Source organism: Ursus americanus, chromosome 3, assembly GCF_024610735.1.
Source record: "Ursus americanus isolate L20-20 chromosome 3, mUrsAme1.1.p, whole genome shotgun sequence".
NCBI classification, from domain to species: domain Eukaryota; kingdom Metazoa; phylum Chordata; class Mammalia; order Carnivora; family Ursidae; genus Ursus; species Ursus americanus.
The window spans coordinates 24,683,980-24,704,884 of NC_142129.1; the positions used below are offsets into that span (position 1 = coordinate 24,683,980).

General features: G+C 37.5%; 1 protein-coding gene across 2 annotated transcripts in view; it reads left to right on the forward strand.

Annotated features, from left to right (window-relative positions):
- The window catches only part of GRM8 (glutamate metabotropic receptor 8), a 723,043-nt gene that overhangs the window by 450,705 nt on the left and 251,433 nt on the right, over window positions 1-20,905 (forward strand). For both annotated transcript variants that reach the window (XM_087860847.1, XM_045792722.2), the window contains exon 7: window positions 13,574-13,774. In XM_087860847.1, coding sequence (XP_087716973.1) covers window positions 13,574-13,774 — 201 coding nt within the window. The remainder of the gene's footprint in view (window positions 1-13,573; window positions 13,775-20,905) is intronic.

The window sequence follows — 20,905 nt, forward strand, 5'->3', positions numbered from 1 at the left end:
AAAGTGCATCTCAGGCTATGATTTTCACTTTGGTTCTAAATATACCAAATTTCTATTTATAATTTTTCTCACAAAATGTGTTTTGATATTCAGAGCATGCGAGAAAAGTTTAAAGATGAAAATATTTTCAATTCTTTTTTGCATTTGCATGCATTGAAAGTTTAAAGATGAAAATATTTTCAAAAAAATTTTTTTTGGCATTTGCAAACAGGGGTAAAAATGAGAGATCCCAATAGGTCAAGCTCCATCTCTCAAGGTGAAACCAGGGCTTATTGCCAGAGAGACACTTGGTGGTTAATTTGCTCCTCACAGGGCCAGAATTCCACTTTTGTCCTGGAAAGTTTTCTAGGTCTAGAGAGGACTCACACTAAATCATGAGTTATAATTTAGTTTATATGTAATGTTGAAGGACATCACAGTTTATATTAGTTAGAGTAAAAAAAAAAAAAAAAAAAGACTTGTCAAACAGATCTACTCCTTTTCCATTATGAGGTAAGTTCCTAGTCAAAAGCTACAGTTTTTGATCTAAGGCAACAGTGTGTAGGAGTTCTGCTTAATGAATACTGATGTTCGATTGTTTTGGGAGTGATGAAATACAGCCACGGGTTCCTGATTTATGAAGGGTTTGAAACGAGCACTTTCCTCATCCTGGATCTGTTGTTTTAAAACTGTCTAATGCGGTTAGTCTCAGATGGTCTGTTTCCTCTATTATGGAAATTATCCTACCGGCCCACGTGGAGAGAAGCAAGAAGCAAAACACCCTTACGGACCCTACCTTTTATGGACATTTATTTGAACATAAAAATAGAAGGCATAGCTTTCATTTACTTGAAAAACATTTTCCCAGTTGTACTGCATTATGTCCCATATAGTTTCCTGGAGTGTCGCTTCATAAAATATTAAAGAAAAGGGATGATGGCTTTATGCACAGCTAATTGGAATTATCTTATTGGTGGTCCTTCTTTGGAACGGAACTCGGTTCGGATTGGTTTAACAAACTGATGTTAACCTTGGACAGATTTGGCCACCATGTTATGTTAGGCCCAGTGGGTCCTCAGAGGAGGCAGATCTAGCCCCTTGCCCTTCGTGAAGTTTCAGATTACCAAGAGAGAAAATAATACTGATAAAAAAGTTGTAAATCAAAAATGACTGAAAGATGAATCCTACTGATTCATTAAACACAGTCTGCAGCCTCTGTGTTTACTGACTCCTGGTGAGGACTTGGAATGAGTGGACGGTCTGCGTCCGTGAAGATGTCTGACAGAAGCAGAGGCTGATTGAATTAATTGGAAGGCAACAAGAGAGGTCATCTTGTCTGGTCCCTGTCCCTATGAAGGATGGCAGAGAAACTCTCCCAGACAGATTGTGACCTGCTTTAATCAGCCACCGGCATTATACCCACGCCTGTGCTGTGACCCTTAAAATTGGGAAGAAAAGTGAAAGACCCAGTCAGTCACCCAGAGGATTGACCACACTGCACAAAGGCAATGACTGTTTTCTTCTTTCCTCTGGGGGCTCCAGTATTACGCACAGATCCCCTAAAACGTTCACATAAAGGATATGCATCTTGCACGTCAGGTCCTTCTGCTTTTCTGTTTTAAATTTAAGTTCCTTCTATAACTTACGCTTAAGTTATAAAGCCCTTTGCTTTTCTGTTTTTGACCGTTTCAACCAAAAACCATGGTTCTTTGAATGTTGTTGGTTTCTACAGATACTCCTTTTACGTTGGCATGAGAGAATCTTACCATAACTCACAACTTCTTGCTATTCACTTTTCCTCAGAGTTGATTTTATTCATTCCTTTCAAGGCTTTTAATTCCTCATGGGCAAACCCACGTAGGGATTCCCTCAAGTTTTACTCATTCTCAACGGATCTTAATTAAAAAGGGAGAGAAGGTGCGGTGAAGAAAGGCAATGTGATATAAGGGGAGGAATCATGGAATTAGGTAGTAGGGTTCTGTTCCTAATTCTGCCTCTTCCTGAGATGTTGGATTTGGAAAACCTCTTAGTGCTCCTTGACCTCGGTTTCGCCATTTGTAAAGTAAGAAGATTGAACGAGGTCAGTGAGTTTCAAACACTTCTTGATTGTACTCCAGATTAGTCCTTTATTGTATATGGCAACCCAGTGCTCACACGCCTTCCAAGTGAAATGGAAGTTTCAAGAAACAGTACTTCCCATTACTATGTACAATGCACTGATTTCCATTTTATTTTTTAAAAATGCTGTTTTTAATGATTTAAATGATTTTAAATCATTTTTACAGTGATTTTAAAAACAATAGGACGTGTCATAAAGTCTAAAAATAGCAGATAGGATCGTTTTTAAGGTTGTTTTAGTGTGAGTGTTCCTATTTTATTAATTGCAAGTGTTAGGGTCTCATTATATGTCTTCTTGTAGTGACATTGTTGACAAAATCTTAAGAAGAGTGAGAAAGTAGGGGAGTAGGAAAGTGGGACTAGAGAGAGTAGAAAGGGGGAGAGTTTTGTTTTTCTATGTGTGTGTTCAATGTAGACTGTCTTATTTACTGCTCAGATTTTTGTTCCAAAGAGAATATCTGAGACAATATGATTAATGACTTGCAAGAAGAATAACTGAAGTCAGTTGCTGAATAGTAACATAGTCTGGGAAACAATTCCTGTGCCATCTCTTTCCCCAGTTCCTGGGGAGTTTGTAAATAATAATAAAAATAATGAAGTCCAGGGGTAGAACACTGACCTGGACCTAGAAAAGCCACAAATCAGACAGGGTACATTCCTGTAGTACCAAGGGAGCAGACAGAATTTTCAGGTGCAGGCTACTGGGGTTTCCCTGGCCTGTCTTAACAGGAACGAATACACCGTGTTCATGCCCATTAGGCAAATATGTGGCTATCGGGTGGGACAATATATTTCTGGCCTAGACGGCATCCATTGTTGGTCTCATTGAGCGGCAGGGTCTGCCCAGATACATAAGCCAGGAATCTGGAAGTCACTCTTGGAGACACCCTTTGCTTCAGGTTCATCCAAATCCTGTAATTACATCTCCTAATGTCTCAGATGCATTTGTATTTCTCTGTCTTCATCATCACCTTAGCCCATGCCACCATATGTCCTTATTCATATTATGAAGTAACCTCCCACACAGCCCACCCCATCCAAGTCTTTCCTCCTTCCTGTCTGTTCTTCTGACCCACTGCTCTTTTTGACCTGGAAACCCAATTATTTCACCTTCCCATGGCCTCCTACTGTACGGAGGTTTATATTGGGATTTATTTTGTTTGTATAATTGGAAAAGTATTGCACATTGTTGAAGTTTATGTATTTTATAGCCCTGCAGAACAAATAATGGTGTCCATTTATTCTCTATATAAGGTGCTAGATGCCCTGCGTTATCTCACTTAATTCTCACAACCAAGCAACATAGGTATAAGTTCCCATTTTATGAGTAGAGAATAAGAGACTCAGGAAGGATCTCAAGTCTTCATCTGTCTGATCTCAGAACCCATGCTTTTTTGCACTTTTCTGTTTTTTTGTTTTGTTTTGTTTTTGTTTTTTTAACAAGAGATGGGACTTACCCTGGGCTTTCTAGGTTGCATACAGTTTAAATAAGGGGAGAAGAAAATGTTGAGCATTAAGAATGAATTGAGGGGTGCCCGGGTGGCTCAGTCAGTTAAGCGTCTAATTCTTGGTTCCCGCTCATGTCATGATCTCAGGGTGGGGAGATCCAGCCCTGCCTTGGGCTCAGGCTTCCAGAGCGCACAACGTGGAGTCTGTTTGAGATTCTTTTCCCTTCCCTCCCCCTTCCACTGCTTGCAACTCATGCATGCACACACGTGCTCTCTCTCTAAAATAAATAAAAATATTTTTAAAAGAAATTATTAATTATACCATGATTAACCAGTTAAAAATAAAATGAAAAAAATTATGTTTCATAAAGCTAGAAAACACAAAATACCGAGGCATTCCTTAAAAAGAAATATGTGAGTGACATCTTTACTGAGGATTCCAAAAGAGGATTTGAATAAATGGAGATCCTATGTTTCTAAATGGGACACTTAATATCGCAGCTATTTCACGTCTTCTGCAACTAATTTTAAAAATCAATACAATTGGAATAAAAGCTGCCATTTTTGGAACTAGCTTAAATAATTCTGAAGTTTATTTGTGAGAACTATTAAGAATTTTAAAAAACAAGAGTATTGATAGAACTTGCATGAACAGATGGCAGAACTTATTATAAAATTACAATAACTGTCAAACAGGTAGTATTGGCATATTAAGTGACAAGTGGGCTAGAGCATAAACTCTGGTTATATATCCAAGAACATTTAAGAGTTCGATGTGTGTTAAAAGTGACTTTATATAGGGGTGCCTGGGTGGCGCAGTCATTAAGCGTCTGCCTTCAGCTCAGGGCGTGATCCTGGCCTTCTGGGATCGAGTCCCACATCAGGCTCCTCTGCTAGGAGCCTGCTTCTTCCTCTCCCACTCCCCCTGCTTGTGTTCCCTCTCTCGCTGGCTATCTCTCTGTGTCAAATAAATAAATAAATAAAATCTTAAAAAAAAAAAAGTGACTTTATATAAATTAATGGGGAAAAGAATATTCATTCAATAAATAGTGTGGAAGAACTGGTTCATAATTTGGAAGACAAACTTAGATCCCTAACTTGTACCAAATATGTTGAGTATTGGGAAACAGTTAAATGCAAAAACCTGAATCCATTGAATGAACGACGATGCAAATAAAAACTATGCTTTCCTACAATATAGGGAAATTCTCACTATAGGTGAAGTGAATATAGCAGATTAAAAAATATACACAGAATCTTTTTAATTTTTAAAAATAAAGGGGGAAAATAGAGAAATCCTGTAAGGCAGTAGATCAATATGTAAAAGGTGGTTAATGTGGTGGGCTAATAGATATTATTTTCTTCATTATACTTTTTTCTAACATTCTACTAATACCGACTAGCCTTTGTAATTAGAAACAAATAAAAAATATATTTTTTAAAGGGAAATCCAAAGCCACATTATAAGGTCTGCAATGACTAACATATCTTGGGGTGGGAGAGGGCATTAGAAGTCCTATCTGCTAAAGGGGATTTATGGGGGGGAAATTGGATTCTTCCATGGGGGAGCTTTAATGTGCTTTAAAGAGAGAACCTCTACCTCGAACTATTAAGTTAACTCTGTCAGTAGTCTTACAACACTATTTTGAATAAAAATTTGTTTCTGATGTGCATGATCTAAGATAATTATGTAGAGAAATGCAACTGTCTGAATTTAATCAAATGCCTTTTCTTTGTTTGGGGACTTAGGGATATAACTATGAAATAATTTCCTCTTCTGAGCATCTTTTTTTTTTAACTGGTTGTTTTGCCTGAAGATACACTCTGAATCTTACTTGCCTCTTACCTTAGGTTTTTCAGTGTTTTAAAAACCCTAGGGCATTGCATGGAAAATTTAACACCTGAAGGGGACACCTGGCACCTGCCTGAAGCACTTTCCATTTCCTGCCAGGCACACAAAGGAGAGAAGTCATTGTGGGCTGATGTAGCACACTTCAGGGGTTGATTTACAAGTGTCTCCGATGTGTCCTCAGGCAGCTAAGAGCCTTCAGTTCTTGGGACTACATTTAAATTACAGAAGAAATGGAGAGCAGGTGATTTTCAGTAGAGGACCCTTATCTTCTCATTTTCTCTGCCCTTTGTAAATAGATAAGGCAGAGGCTCAAATTAGTTCATTAGTCCAATACATCTGTTTATACAAGTCCTTGACAAAGCCTAGTGCCGAATCTACAAAGCAAAACCTTAGGTGTGGAATTCTGTTTTTAGCTTGATGTTACTTTCTTAGAGAAATCTGACAGACACATACACACATACACGCTATTACCTTCCAGAGCTAAAGTACTCTATTGATTTTTAGAAATATTAATTTATAAGTTTTATTAGCTTTGGTTTTCACTACAAATATCTAATTTCTTGCTTATGAATTCCAGCCATATTATGCCAATTTTATCTCAGGTGTATGGCAGAAATTCACAGCAAGATGAATTTTTTGTACGTCAGAAAAATGTTATAGGAGTGTATTTCCCCTTTTCTGTATATTTTAATGCAAATATTATCATTTGTTAATATTTATTAGTATTTCTGTAAAAGTATATATAATTCTATAATATTCTTAGTTCCTGCTCACTACTCTTTAAAGGTTCACACACACACCCACACACACACACACAATCTCTACCTACTATTTAACATAAAGAGACAAGTCAGTTGTGGGTCTAATGGCTAAAAGTTAAAGAGGAGTTCAGAGAAGTGAAAGGTAAGGCTGATTTGGAAAAAACACAATTTCACAGGGGAGGAGGCAGTGTAATAATAAATGGCCAAGGTTTTGAGTCAGACTTGACTACCATTTACTGCTGTAACTGTGATCTTGGGTAAATTATTCAAATGTTGAGTCTTAGTTCCTTTATCTATTAAAAAGGGGGGGGGAGTAATAATAATTTAGAACTAAAGAGATGCTTCTCATGAACGGTCCTGCCCGTCTTAATTATTTGTGTCCTTTTACTTCTCTGATCTTATTTTCTATAATTGATTTCTTTAACCATTGGGTCAAAATAAAAAGAGAATTGAAACTTTTCTCCTTCACAAGGACCTAGATTTGAAATAGCTCTAAGAGTTGTGAAAATGCAGTGACTCGGTTAACCAGATTGACAATACAGGAAGAAAAATCCAGGCTGAGATTTGGTATTTCTTGTTAGTGTAGACTTTCCAGGTCTCAGTGGTAGTCCAGTTACTGGATATTCCAACCTGTTTTGGATAATTTTTAGTGGTATTTGTTCACTTATACCCCTTATGCAATCTTCCAGGGATCTTAGTGAGTGTAAGGAGGAAAAAGAAATAAGAGCACATGCCCTAGCATCTAGAAATTCAGAACCGTGGGGACCCTGACTGATCATCTTATTCAATCATCTGATTTCTACTGAGAAGTAAACAAATGCCAGAAAGCTCATGACTTGGCCAAGGGCACAAAGTCAATTGGTCACTCTGTTAGAACTAGAACGTGAGTCTTTGATTTCTTGGGGAGCCCAATGTGGGGCTCCATCTCAGGACCCTGGTATCATGACCTGAGCTGAAGGCAGATGCTTAACCCGACTGAATCACCCAGGTGCCCCTCAGGTCTTATGACAGCACTGCAAATGATACTTTACTCCCAAGTGGCTTAAATTATTGCAGTTATAAATAAATGGTCAGCCATATTACTATTATATGATTACTCTAAATGTTTGGACCTTTTGTTCTTTAAGCAATTCAACAAATTTATATAAAGTCTATATTCTATGTTGGGGAATATAGTAAATGCTACAGAATGTTAAAAATCAGTTCTTTTAACTGAGGTCTTTCTTGATGCAGTTGGAGAGCCAGAGCCATCAGAAACAAAACCTTCTTGTTAACCTGATTTTCCAAATTCTGTTAATGCTGTCAGTGTTCTGCTACCTCGCCTCAAAACCCCTGAGTTGTTGATTGCCTTCAACCCCTACTCCCATATTTAATCACAATTTGGCATCTGAAATATATATTCTCTCATTCTTTTTTTTTCCTACTCTTTGAACCCTTATCCCAGCTTGTATCTCTACCTTCAAACTACATTTGCTTCAATTTACTTTACCTGTATTCCCAGAAATATTTTAAATATTGGTCATGGCTCTGTGTTTCCAACTGAACAATATTCAGTATTCAAGCATAGCATTTAAGATACTCTATGATCTGATCTGGGCTGCTATATTAAAAAATTAAATATCAGGGGTGCCTGGGTGGCACAGCGGTTAAGCGTCTGCCTTTGGCTCAGGGCGTGATCCTGGCGTTATGGGATCGAGCCCCACATCAGGCTCCTCTGCTATGAGCCTGCTTCTTCCTCTCCCAATCCTGCTGCTTGTGTTCCCTCTCTCACTGGCTGTCTCTATCTCTGTCGAATAAATAAATAAAATCTTTAAAAAAAAAATTAAATATCAGTGCTCCTGCCTAACTTGATTTGACATCTTACCTGAAGCCCGGAGGGCGAACAGGAGGTATCCAGCGAGGAGTGGCGAGTTACAGAGTGAACATCTAAGTGCAGTCCTGCGGTGGGAGAGCTCTTGTTATATTCAAGGACCTGCAAGTGGAGCCAGGAGGGAGGTGGGGTGGTACCAGCAGATGAGGCTGGAGAGATGGGGTATCCCATCACGGAGGTCCCTGGGAGCAACTTTCCCAGTCGAAGGCCCAGGAATGTGCCCAAGGCCACCTGCCTTGGTTTGTGTTAGTTGGGACCTGAATCTAGGTCTGCCCCACTGAGGGTCCGTCCTCCCTCAGTCAATCTGTCTTTCTGCCTTACCACAGGGCCCGCGTTCTCATCTCTCTGTAGTTTGCATGGGAGCTGCACACACTTCATTTGCATATCCTGGGGCTTAGGAGATTTTCCTGTATAATTGAATATGCTTCTGTTTCTTTCCCATCCTTCCCCTATTGTTTCCTTGAAACCAAATCAGTTTAAATTCAGTAAAAGGTGACTTAGGTTTGCTGACTTGTTAGTGATTCCTTTTTAGCGTGCAGTGCGATTCTTTCTGGTTCTCACGGATTGTCACTGGCGTGGTTCACTGATTTCAGTCCCCCACTGTGCAGTTATTGCAAACGCGTGAGGCCCTGGGAGAGCTGCTTGTAGGACATGACAGTCTTTTCTCTGGTGCATCGCGTAGCGAGATACGAAGTTGTTGAGGAATTCAGAATGACTCTTCAGTCTGGTCCTGTAGGGATAAATGTGTTCCTAGCAGTTCACGGATTCTCTTCTTTCCTCCTAGCATCCTCTCCACACTAACTGCAAGAAAATAATTTAATCATTTAAAATAGTTGCTGTGTACTTAAGAAGGAGGCAGGGAGAAACGAAATAAATACTTTTTACCTACAAATTTAGAATGTGGGGTTCTTTCTACTACATGTTAGGACTGTGGTAAAAAAATCAAGCAATTGGATATTTGGTTTCCTGGGAAGAAAATGACTAATAGGACTTCCTTTTCCTCCTCCCCTTCTTCCCCTCCTCCTCTTCCTCCTTCTCCTTCTTCTTCTTCTTCGCTGAATTGATCAGTTTATTGGATCATCATTACATTAACATAGTTTCAGGAAAAGGAAAACAACCTCGAATCTCAATCTATAAAACTAAACAACACCCCAGAAGTCAGAAATTCTTAGAAAGCAAAGCTTTCTAAGACTGACAACTATCTGTCAGTCAAAGAATTTAAAATTCACGTCAGGCTTATCTTAGGAACTCTCACTGTAATGCATACAACACTTTGCAAACTTGAGCAGATTCGCCTTTTGAAAACCAAGAGGATACACTGTGATGTTTGAAAGACCTTAACTGGGGCACATGTGATATTGCTTGGACCAATAAGAATTTACTCTATTGTCCAGGAACATGAGATATAGTCAGAAGTTTGAGATTTCATTAATGAAAACATAAAACAATCTTGCTATAAAATTTATGAGGCTGACTTCATTTCTCACCGTGCAAACGCTTTGCTATGTGCTGTTAATTTTAAGCTATACACTAAAACACATCACAGCTTTACAGTCAGTGTTTTAAATGGTTGGCTGACATATAGCCTTTGACAATATTTAGCACTTTATAGCAATACATTAACATTAACTTTAGAAACTATAGCATAATGAAATTTTACAGCCAATTAAGTTGATGAGTCACTGTCAGCTTCTTAAATTCCTCTTTTAGATGAATAAGACAAGAAACTATAGGATATGAGGAGCGAACTCTAGCTCTTGTAAAATCTTAAGTATCCTCATGAAATTGAAATGTTAGGGAATAGAAAAATATGTTGTCTAAACAGCCTGGAAAGAAATAAAATGATTTCTTGTTAAATTTAGAAATGGTAATAATGTTCAGAATTTTAGTTTGTCACCATGTACTTATACTGGTTAATGGGAAGGGTCATATAGTGTCCGTTGACTTGTGTGACAACAGTCACTAAACAGCCTTCTGAACTTTTCTTTAAAAAAAAAAGTACAAAGTTGGATATACTTAATCTTTGCTCATACCACTAGGAGTTTATAACTAGTCAAGGAAATAAATAGTTGGACAAGTGCAAATTTAAATATGTCCCTTTAATAAGATGTGTGGCATTTGAGAATAACTATAAATCTATTATGTATAAAGTTGAAATTGTTTTAGGAAAAATAAAGAATATGTCTATTAAGGGCGCCTGGGTGGCTCAGTCGGTTAAGAATTCAAGTCTTGATTTTCGCTCAGGTCATGATCTCAGGGTCATGAGGTCTTCAAGCCCTGCCTTGGGCTCATACTTTGTGCAGAGTCTGCTTGAGATTCTCTCTCTCTCCCTCTCCCCCTGCCTCTCCTCCTGCTTTCTCTCTCTCTGTCAGATAAATAAATAAATCTTTTATAAAAAAGACTATGTCTATTAAATTAGGGCATCTCCATTAAAATTGATCAGGAAAGTGTTGTATATAACTTTTTCCCAATTATTGAATGTTGAGCAATATCTTTATAGATTGATAGTGAGGTTGCACTAGCATTAAAATAAAATCATAATAATTAAATCCAGAACATTTTAGGGTAGAGTAAATTTAAAAATATAAAACATTCACACACATCTAGCTCTTACACATATTCCATGGATTGTGAAAATTTCCCAAATTCCTTAATGTTCTCACGGTCATGACTTTCTTTGAATCAATTTGGCTTGGGCATTTTCTGCCATTTCTACGCCTGCTCTTCATCCTCCACCCAGTGGTAACGGAGGCAAAGAAATTTTCTCTTTTCTCTAAAGTACACAAAAGAGGGGCACCTGGGTGGCTCAGTCTGTTAAGTGTCTGACTTTTGATTTTGGCTCAGGTCATGATCTCAGAGTTGTGACATTAGGCCCTGCTTCAGGCTCCTTGCTCAGTGTGGAGTCTGTTTGAGAGTCTCTCTCCCCCTCTGCCCCCCCTTCTCTCTCTAAAATAAATAAATCTTTTAAAAAATGTGCATCTTCTTGTTTGTTAGGAGCCACACATACACAAAAATAAAGTACACTAAAGAAAGCAAAATCAGAAAAACAAGCAATAGTGTTTGCAGAAGTGGCGGGGGAGGGTGTGTGTGTGTGTGTGTGTGTATGTGTGTGTGTGTGTGTGTGTGTGTGTATGATTGTAGCCGAGGGATTTACAGAGCAGCAATATTAACAACATAACCTGGAATGTTAGTGTTACAGACAATGTGTCCCTTTCAAATTTATATGTTGAAATTCTACCCCCTAATATAATGGTATTAGGATGTGGGACCTTTGGGAGGCAATTAGGATTAGATGAAGTTTTGAAGCTAGAGCACTATCCCTCATGAATGGGATTAGTGTCCTTAAAAGAAGTCACCAGAAGTCTGCTATCTTCCATGTAAGGATATAATGAGAAAATAGCTGCCTGCAACCCAGAAGACATTCTTCACCAGGACCTAACCATGCTGTTACCCTGTGTCTCAACTTCTAGCCCCCAGAACTATGAGAAGCAAATTCTGTTGTTTACAAGCCACCCAGTCTTTGGTATTGTGTCATAGCCGCTCAAACTAAGACGGTTAGGTTCTGTGTTTGGAAAATACAGATTTGTCATGTCCCTAGATTGGGAGATGCTGATTCAGTAAATCTGAAGTGAGCCTCGGGAGTCTGTACTTAAGAAGATAATCAGGAATGGAACAACTGCTGTGGGATTTATAGTCTTCATTTCCAGTTATCAAATTTAGTGACACAAAATAAATGAAACTGAGATCTCCTCATGGACCTAAGGAGCTACCCTCAAAGTAGTTATTTCAGTCTTGTATCTTGAAGTTGATGCTTCATTTACCTCCTTTTTCATAGGCAACCATGCTGGTCAGCCCAGGACTATCTAGGTTTTGGTCCTATATATATATATATATTTTTAAGATTTTATTTATTTATTTGACAGAGAGAGAGACAGCCAGCGAGAGAGGGAACACAAGCAGGGGGAGTGGGAGAGGAAGAAGCAGGCTCCCAGCGGAGGAGCCCAATGTGGGGCTCCATCCCAGAACGCCGGGATCACGCCCTGAGCCGAAGGCAGACGCTTAATGACTGAGGCACTCAGGTGCCCCATGGTCCTATATTCTGAGAAACCCCTCAATCCTGGACGAACCAGAGTGGTTGGTCACCAGATAAGACCTTTAAAGAAACAACTGCATCTTTTTGGTTTGTGACCATTCTTCAATATTTATTTATGAATTGTCTACCTTGCGGTGAAAATCACAAAGGGAGAGAAATTTTTGGCAGAAGCTGAAAGGGCTGTTTTCACAAGGTCCCTCAATGACATTCTGGACATAGCAGTGCTGTCCTAAGACCCAGGAGCCAAAGTGCCACACAGAGGTAGGGAGAAGACAGTGCTCCCATATCTGCATGGAGGTTAGCTTAGATTGTAAAGCTAATGCAGACTGAAGGAGTCAATATAACTTTTGGCACATCGAAGGTACTCTTTGTAAGAACTCATCTTCCCTCTCTATGCTCTCAAACCTGCAAGACCCTCAATTGGAGGTTTTAGGGAAACGATGTAATTCTCTATGATAATAGCCTGGTTTTTAGCTCTATTGAGTTTGACATGGAAGCAGACTACCTAGGAATATGATAGGCAATTGGAAATGAGGGCTGGCAGTTAGGTGAAAGGAAAGTCCTAGAAAACGAATTTATCAGACTGCTAGATTTAATGACTTATATTGATTACTATGGAAATAGAAAATTGATGGGGCTCTAAGCACAGCATGGTGACAATGATTAACAATACTGTATTGTATACCTGGAAGTTGCGAAGGTAAATTAACCCTTACCACCACTGGGGAAAAAAAAAGGTTACTATGGGAGGCAATGATGTGTTAACTAACCTTATTGTGGAAACCCTTTCACAATATATACATGTATAAAATCATCATGTTGTATACCTTAAACTTACACAATGGTATATGCCAATTTTATCTCCATAAAGCTGAAAAAGATTTAAGAATAATAAAATAGAAAATTGAGTTTGAGGGGCACCTGGGTCGCTCAGTCATTTGAGTGCCCAACTCTTGATTTTGGCTCAGGTCATGATCTCAGGGTCCTGAGATTGAGCCCCACATCAGGCTACGAGCTAGCACAGCGTTTTCTTGTCCCTCTCCCTCTGCTCTTCCCCCTGCTCTCTCTCTCTCTCAAATAAATAAATAAATAAATAAATAAATAAATAAATAAATGAAATCTTAAGAAAAAAATGGAAAATTGAGTTCAAGAAAAAAGTAAGTTGAATGATTCTTCTGAAGAAATGGACAATGTAATCGGACTCAGTAAGGTGGAAATAAAGATAATGAAACTATATGTTTTTATTTAGTTTATTTCTTTTTGTTGCTAATAGAATAGATTCTGTTCTTCACAAATAAAAAATCCAATACTTAGTTTAAAAGCCTGACTCAGTAAGTATAGGATTAAAATAATTGGGAGTAAAATCAAATAGTTTTGTCTCATTAAGTGTGCCTCATGCCATCTTTTAGTGAAATCTAACACCCGTTGATGGTTTTCTTTTTTATTTTGCAGGGCTGGAGCGAATTGCAAGGGATTCATCTTATGAACAGGAAGGAAAGGTCCAATTTGTAATTGATGCAGTATACTCCATGGCTTACGCCCTGCACAATATGCACAAAGATCTCTGCGCTGGGTACATCGGCCTCTGCCCACGAATGAGTGCTGCTGATGGCAAAGAGCTACTTGGTTATATTCGGGCTGTAAATTTTAATGGTAAGTTACAACTTTTGTGGGTTTTTTTGGTCATTAAATACTTTAGAAGTGACCGTGTGTGTTCCTCCCCACCCCCACATAGAGAAGATACTCAAACAGAGTGGAAAGCACAGGATTAGAAGCAGGTCCCCTTTTAATCAGAAGTGTGAGTTTTTCCACCTGCTTTTAAATCTCAAGCATATTTTTTTTGTGCTCCTGAAAGAAGCAGAAGTTAAAAATAAACCTCTATCAATCAAAATAGTCTACTTAAATATCACTATTTCAGAAATAACTTAGGAGGCTCCTTTGGAACCATTGACAACAGATTAGATTTCTTTGAAAATGTTTTGTTTGCGCTGTTCTTAGAGAAGGAATTGCAGAGATTTTGTTTTAAAACTGATTTTCAGCTTTTTAAACAGTAAATTGACTTGAGGAAGCTTGATACATAGCTGCTACATAGTTACGTTCTAAGAGTGCTGGGTTAAGTTTCTGGGTCTTCTCTTTCCTTGTATCACTTCCAATGATTTGGTCCCTGTAAAGCAAAGGGCTGCATCCTGTAAGCTAGAAGTACAGAGGGTGCAGTGTAGATGGGATTTGCCTCCTGCAGAAGCAGAAATTCTGACACACACCATGTGAGTGTCACAGAAACTGATACAAAATATGCTGGACCCATAGTGTTCAGCTGAGAATCGCCAACTGCCTGTCTGAAGTGATGGAATTATTGAATGCTACTGCTCTTTCATGAAAGTTGTAATGGTTGCGGCCCATGATTTTGACCATTATTTTCAAATGAAATGATAGAATGCCCCGAGCTGTCTAATTCTTTCTGTTTGGCTGTAATCCACACAATGGCCATGCCTCCGAGCCACGCACAGCTCTGCACTGTCCATCATAATACACTCCAGTGACCTCAGCTGCCAGCCTTTCTCACAAAAGCACAAGGTCATCTTCAATTTAGAATTCAAGTGGAAACTTCTTCTTTTGCTTTGTGCAGGCAACATGAGGCAAAATTTGGTTGACATTCAACACAGGGTATCCCTATTTTCAGCAGAATTTTTTGTGAAACATTATATAACAATCCTTTTGTTACGAATATAAATATTAAGGGGAATTTAAAAATAGTTTTCTTGCAATTATGAAAATTGAGCAAAAGAGGAGTATTATAATGCAAGGTTATTTATCCTAACATGAGGTTGGGGAACACTCCATTTATCCAAGTAGTTAGGAGATGTGAAGAGGAATGCAAATGATTATATTTTCTCAATAACAGAAGCTCACCTCCAGAAGATGGGAAAAATCTTTAAAGAAACACGAGATTAAAGTATTTTAAAGGTGAATTACCTATTTCTCTCTTATCTTAATCAGAGATAAAAGCCGAACCCTTCCTTGATGATTTCCATTATTATACCATACTGTAATATAATGATGCTATTAAAGACTATTAAAAACCTCTTAATGCCTAATGATTATTAAGACAATTTGCCTCTAGACTCCAATGATTCCTGAGTTCTTCTGTCTACTTTTTATAGTCTTTTTTTCCCTTTTCTACCTTATCAGACTGCTGTTTTTGTAATTTTTTTAGGGCTTATCTCTTCCATAATTTGCTTCTTTCAACTCACTATGGACAGAGAAGCACATATGACATTTCATTAATTTAGTCAAGATATATTTATTGAGCACATAGAATTTGTTAAACATTGCGATAGGTGCTAGAGATATACTACTGATTAAAATAGTCAAAACAGATATGAGATTTAGATTTTCTTGGGCAATTTAGATATTAATCAAAAAAGCACACAAAGGTATAATAATATAATCTTCAGTGAGTGCTGAAAGTGGAGGTGTGCCAGACCAAGAGTTTGTAATAGGAAAACATCCCTATTCTAGGGAGTTAGGGACAGGTGAATCTGAAGGAAATAGGTGTCAGAGATAAGGATAAGATAGAACACAAGAGGTCTTACAGGCCATTCTTAAGATTTGTTCTTTCTCTTGAAAGCAACAGGAACCCACTAAAGCATAATAGAACTGTGTCCGATACAAGAGTAAGTGTACTCCAGATATGAGGGTCATGTAAAATACATGAATTTTAATACATGAACTTAAAAGTGAATCTCTTTGAGTTCCCTGGAGAGTTGTTTTGCTAATGGCTTGAAACTTGTCTATATTCCAACAGCTGGTGCTACAAGGTAAGAGACCAAGCATAAGCACATTGCCTTGGTTATATACTCCTCCTGATTTTTAGTAATTTTCAGGGAGTTCATCAATTTTTAAATTTTGTTATTGCTTATTTATTAGTATTCATTAATTATTAGTGCCTTGCCTAATTATGATAAAAAGATATATAGGGTGGTTCAAATAGATGTATATTATCAAAACCACTTAAAGAGGAAGACACAAATATGGTAACCAGGATATGGGACTACATCAAGTTGTAAGCTTCCAGAGCAGCCACAATGTAAAGGGACATTCTGTGAGATATGTAACTTTCATTATGTGATGGAAGCAAGCCTATCTATTTTTAAGAGAGGATTAATTTTCTTGGAAACTATTTCGTTGTTTTTTTTTTTAAAGATTTTATTTGTTTATTTGACAGAGATAGAGACAGCCAGCGAGAGAGGGAACACAAGCAGGGGGAGTGGGAGAGGAAGAAGCAGGCTCATAGCGGAGGAGCCTGATGTGGGGCTCGATCCCATAACGCCGGGATCACGCCCTGAGCCAAAGGCAGACGCTTAACCGCTGTGCCACCCAGGCGCCCCTTGGAAACTATTTCTAAAAGAAATTTATCATACAGGACTTTGACGGCCTAATAAGCAAGGTTATTTAACAAAATTTTATATAAAAGAAGAAACTTTCTCTTTGGCTGTTTTGCACATGTACCCACAATCAAAGCCAAGAATGTAATGCTTGTAACACTGAAGGGTATTTTATTAAGAGTTTTCAAGAGGAGGGAGATAATCTTCTTTGATCTAGATTTACAACTCTCTCAAGCTCTGATGATATGGGGATTACCATATTCTGTTAAGAATAAATGAAGAGCATTTCCCTTATACTCTGCTTTTCAGACTCGATCTTCAAAAGAGTGCTACTCAGAAATCGAACATTTCAGTCAGTTAAAATAAGAACTGCCGGGTTGAAGGGGTGGCCATAATCTTGGACACTCCCCTTCCCCTAGTGCTACTTGCCCGTCCTGGAGGAACCTTGAAAGTCCTAATAGCTACATGGAGCACACATCAAATCCATAGACTTAAATATCTTTGCTCTTCACAGGACTTTCATAGGAACTGGAAGTAGACATCTAGAATGTGTGCTGGGAGCCTAGCTAAAAGCTATTATATGTTGTTAATTGCATGCCAACTGAGTGGGTTCTGTTGGGGATAGTGTTTTCACTTAGTGAGACGACCACCTCATTCTCCAAAGCCTAGAAGTGTGAGGAGACCATTGACCAAACCCTGGTTTCCTTGAGATCAGTTTTGAATATCCTGAAGTGTTGAGAATGTACTTGACTAGACCCAGAACTGCTTACTGTACATGACAACAAAAAATTATTGTGCACTAAAGGTTTTCTTAGCATAGCTATTACCAGTTGTCAAAGAATGAGCTTTGTAAGGCAACTGTCAATGTTGTATAGTGTAGCCTTCCAGATTTTTCTGTCAGGATCACTGAGCTACAAAAGGTACTCTTAAGTAATTTAAAAAATTGACCCATTGGATGGAATTATCTAGTAATGCCCATTTAAATATTGGATAATGTTTGCCCTAATGTGTAATTTGTGCGTCAAAAACAACTGTTGTTAAACTGGTTCTTTCTGACATTAATGAGATATCGAGGCAGATTGCTTTTCATGACCCCTTTTAATTTGAGGTAGTAAATAAAACCTCGTCATTGGTATGAAGGGAGGCTCTTCCAGTTTGTAATAGTAGGAGGTGACGGACGCAGAACAGCTGGCGGCTGCACAGACCATTGGTATAAAATTAAACTAACAGTTTAAAATCCAGTCTTGCTGAGATTGTAACCTTGTGTGCGGTATGCCTAATTAAGCAGTGGTTTAAAGATACTTGGTTTCAAAGGTCATGCTTCTTCCAGTCTATTGTTTCACTGAGAACATAACAATCATCTTAGAATTTCGAATGATCAATGATTAGTATCTCAGGCCAGAATTATCCTATAACACAACAACTAGTTAAAGGTGAAGTGCTTAGTCAAACTACCAAGCTACAAAGTGCTGTTTCCATCAAAGACTTAAACAGCAAGGGTGGCTTGATTGAATTTAATCACTCAAACTGATATTTTCTCATCAACGGAAAAATTTACCTGAGCCATATTCTGCATGTGTATTTTAAGCACATTCTGAGTCATAGCGTATCTGGAATTACTCACGTGTTCCTTACAACTTTTCTCAACCTGTTCTCTGTACTTAGGGAGCCAGAGGGAAACAAAGGTCTGCCTTTTGGATTACGTTCATTGCTACCATTTGAACAAAACACTGTTTCTATAAATTTTTTAAATCCAGAGATTTATCAAAAGAAAAACATAAAATAAAGAAGAGGAGTTCAGATTTTTCAGGAACTTAAGCAACGATGTCAATTCCTTCGTTCTGGTCTATAGGCGATAAAATATTAATACTTACATCTTGTATAGAGTCAGAGATTTTTCTGTTGCCATGAGAACCTTATTTATCATAAAGAAAAAGTGTTGGATAGAATTCCAGTGTGATCTCCTCACTCCTTTTCTCTGTACTTGAGCTCACATCAGGGGCAGGGCAGGCACAGTGGCATACTAATCAGGAGCGTTTGATTGTAGGTAACAGAAACCACCTTACACTTGCTTAGGCTAAAAGGAAGAATTTATGAGGGTATGTCAAGAAACCCCATGGCAGAATACAACAGGATCTAAGGAAAGGACTGGTTATAAGAACAAAAAACTGGTCAGAAATCTCAACATCTGTCTGTCTGCTCTGTTGGTTCTGTTTATACTGGTTTCCCCCTACTTCTAGGTCCATAGGGTAGATAGCAGAAGGCCATCTACATTTCTAGAAATTAGCAGCTGTTTCAGGGCACCTACTGAAATTAACATGTATGTATTTCTAAGTCTCAATTCTAATGTCTTGGAAACTTGGATCTCTTTAGTCAAACTTCAGTTGGATGTCAGATCTGTTCCAAATTATCAGTGGCGAGGAGCAGTAGTACCAACTTGACTGTCCTAGAGCACTCCCCGTGGTTGAAAGGGACATTTGGGAAGTTTCTATAAGTGACTTATGGGGAAACTTTAAGCAAAGTGAGCAGAGAGAGGAAAACCTGAAAAGGGGTGATGCCCCTGTGGGCTCAGAATCTCATGGCTTCCTTATGTGAAAGAGTTTTCGTTAGGCTAGAGGGGACACAGTTAAGAATCACACAGAATCTATGAGAATCTGAAAGAGGAATCAACTTCGGAATTTTTTAATTGTAGTCTTCATTCTGTGGTTGAATTTCTTTACATGAAGAGGAATGAGCAGTTCCCTGAACTATGGGAACACTTGTCTGATCATGGAGGCTGGTAGAGAGGTGGAATTTACCAGCACCTTATTTTCTTTAGAAACCTTTTTGATTTCAGGTACTTAATGCAAATTTCCAAATACACAATTCTGAGTGTCTCTGAACACTATAGTCTGATTTTGAAGCAAAATTGTTTGCATAAAATAACTTCAACCTATCTAAAAGAAATAGGTATGACTTAATATTAGGAAATGTACTATAAACACACTAAGAGGTCAAATAAGACAATGATAAATATAAGATTCTGTAAAGCCATTTGATTAAAATATATCTTTCCTTTCTGTTACAAGTACAAAAGCATAAACTAGAAATGTAATGAATGTTTAACATGATAAAGTATATCTCTCTCAGCCTGTAGCCAATTATATATTTATAGCTGTTATTTGTGTTAAAGAGATGGATTAGTCCTATTAGACCAATATTATTAATATTCTATAAATTTTAACCAATGTGATAAAACATGAAACAAAAATAATAGAAATTACTACTAAAAATGAAAAAGTAGTAGTATGAGTATTTTCAAATGATTTGCTCTCAAGGCAATAAATTGAAAAATATATTAGAAGGACTTACTTTAGAAAGATGATCAAATATAAAATTAATATCAAAATGTGAAGAGCATTCCTACATACTAGTAAGAAATTGACTAATAAATGTGAAATTAAACTCTGTTTCCTTTGAAAAAAATATTTAAAATATCTTGGAATAAATTGAACCAAGAAATATGAAAGGCCTATATGAAGACAACTTTATTGAGAGACATTCCTTGTTTCTAGACAGAAAAACTTACAAGAAAAAACGTTAATCTCTTCTGAGTAAATCTGTAGTCAGGCTTAGTATAATTCCAACCAAAATGACAAAGGAGTATTATCTGGAATTTGAAATAATATTTAAATTTTAATTGTGAGAATAAATGAATAAAAATGAACAATTTTGGAGAAAAATTTATTTCTACCAAACATTTAATATTTAAGCCTAATGGTAAGCTATAATAATCAATCCAGTGTGGGACTAGTACTGAACAGACATATGGTAGATGGAGCAGGTAGAAATATATAATGATAATAAGTAGATATAATGATAATAAACAAATCAGTTTGTACCTGTAAATGTACATACATATGAATTTTTGATGTGATAATGATGGACTAGAACTCAGTGGAAAAGGACATTCTATTAATTGATTATCTATTTACAGTAAGATCAAGTGAGATGATTCCTCCAAATGAGAGTCTTATCCACTCGGAATTTATTTTAGAGTTAAGAGAAAAAGAAGCAAGAGAAAAAAATAGAAGACAATTCATTAGATTTGAGGGGAAGCTTTTTGAATAGGATAGTGAAGGAAATTATAATGGGAAAATAGACATGTTTGATTTAGTAAAATTTTAGCACTGTCAGATAGTAAAAATTATCATAAATACAGTTTTAAAACATAATATAAAGTAAGGGATATATTTGAGCTGTTGTGTCAAAGGATAATATCACAAATATAAAAAGAGCCACCAAGCATGATATCAATGATGACATCTGGAAGAAATCAGTTGGCAAAACTTGTAAATGTTAATAAACATTTGAAAAAAATGTTAACCTTCACTAGTAATCAAAGATCATTTATTTATTT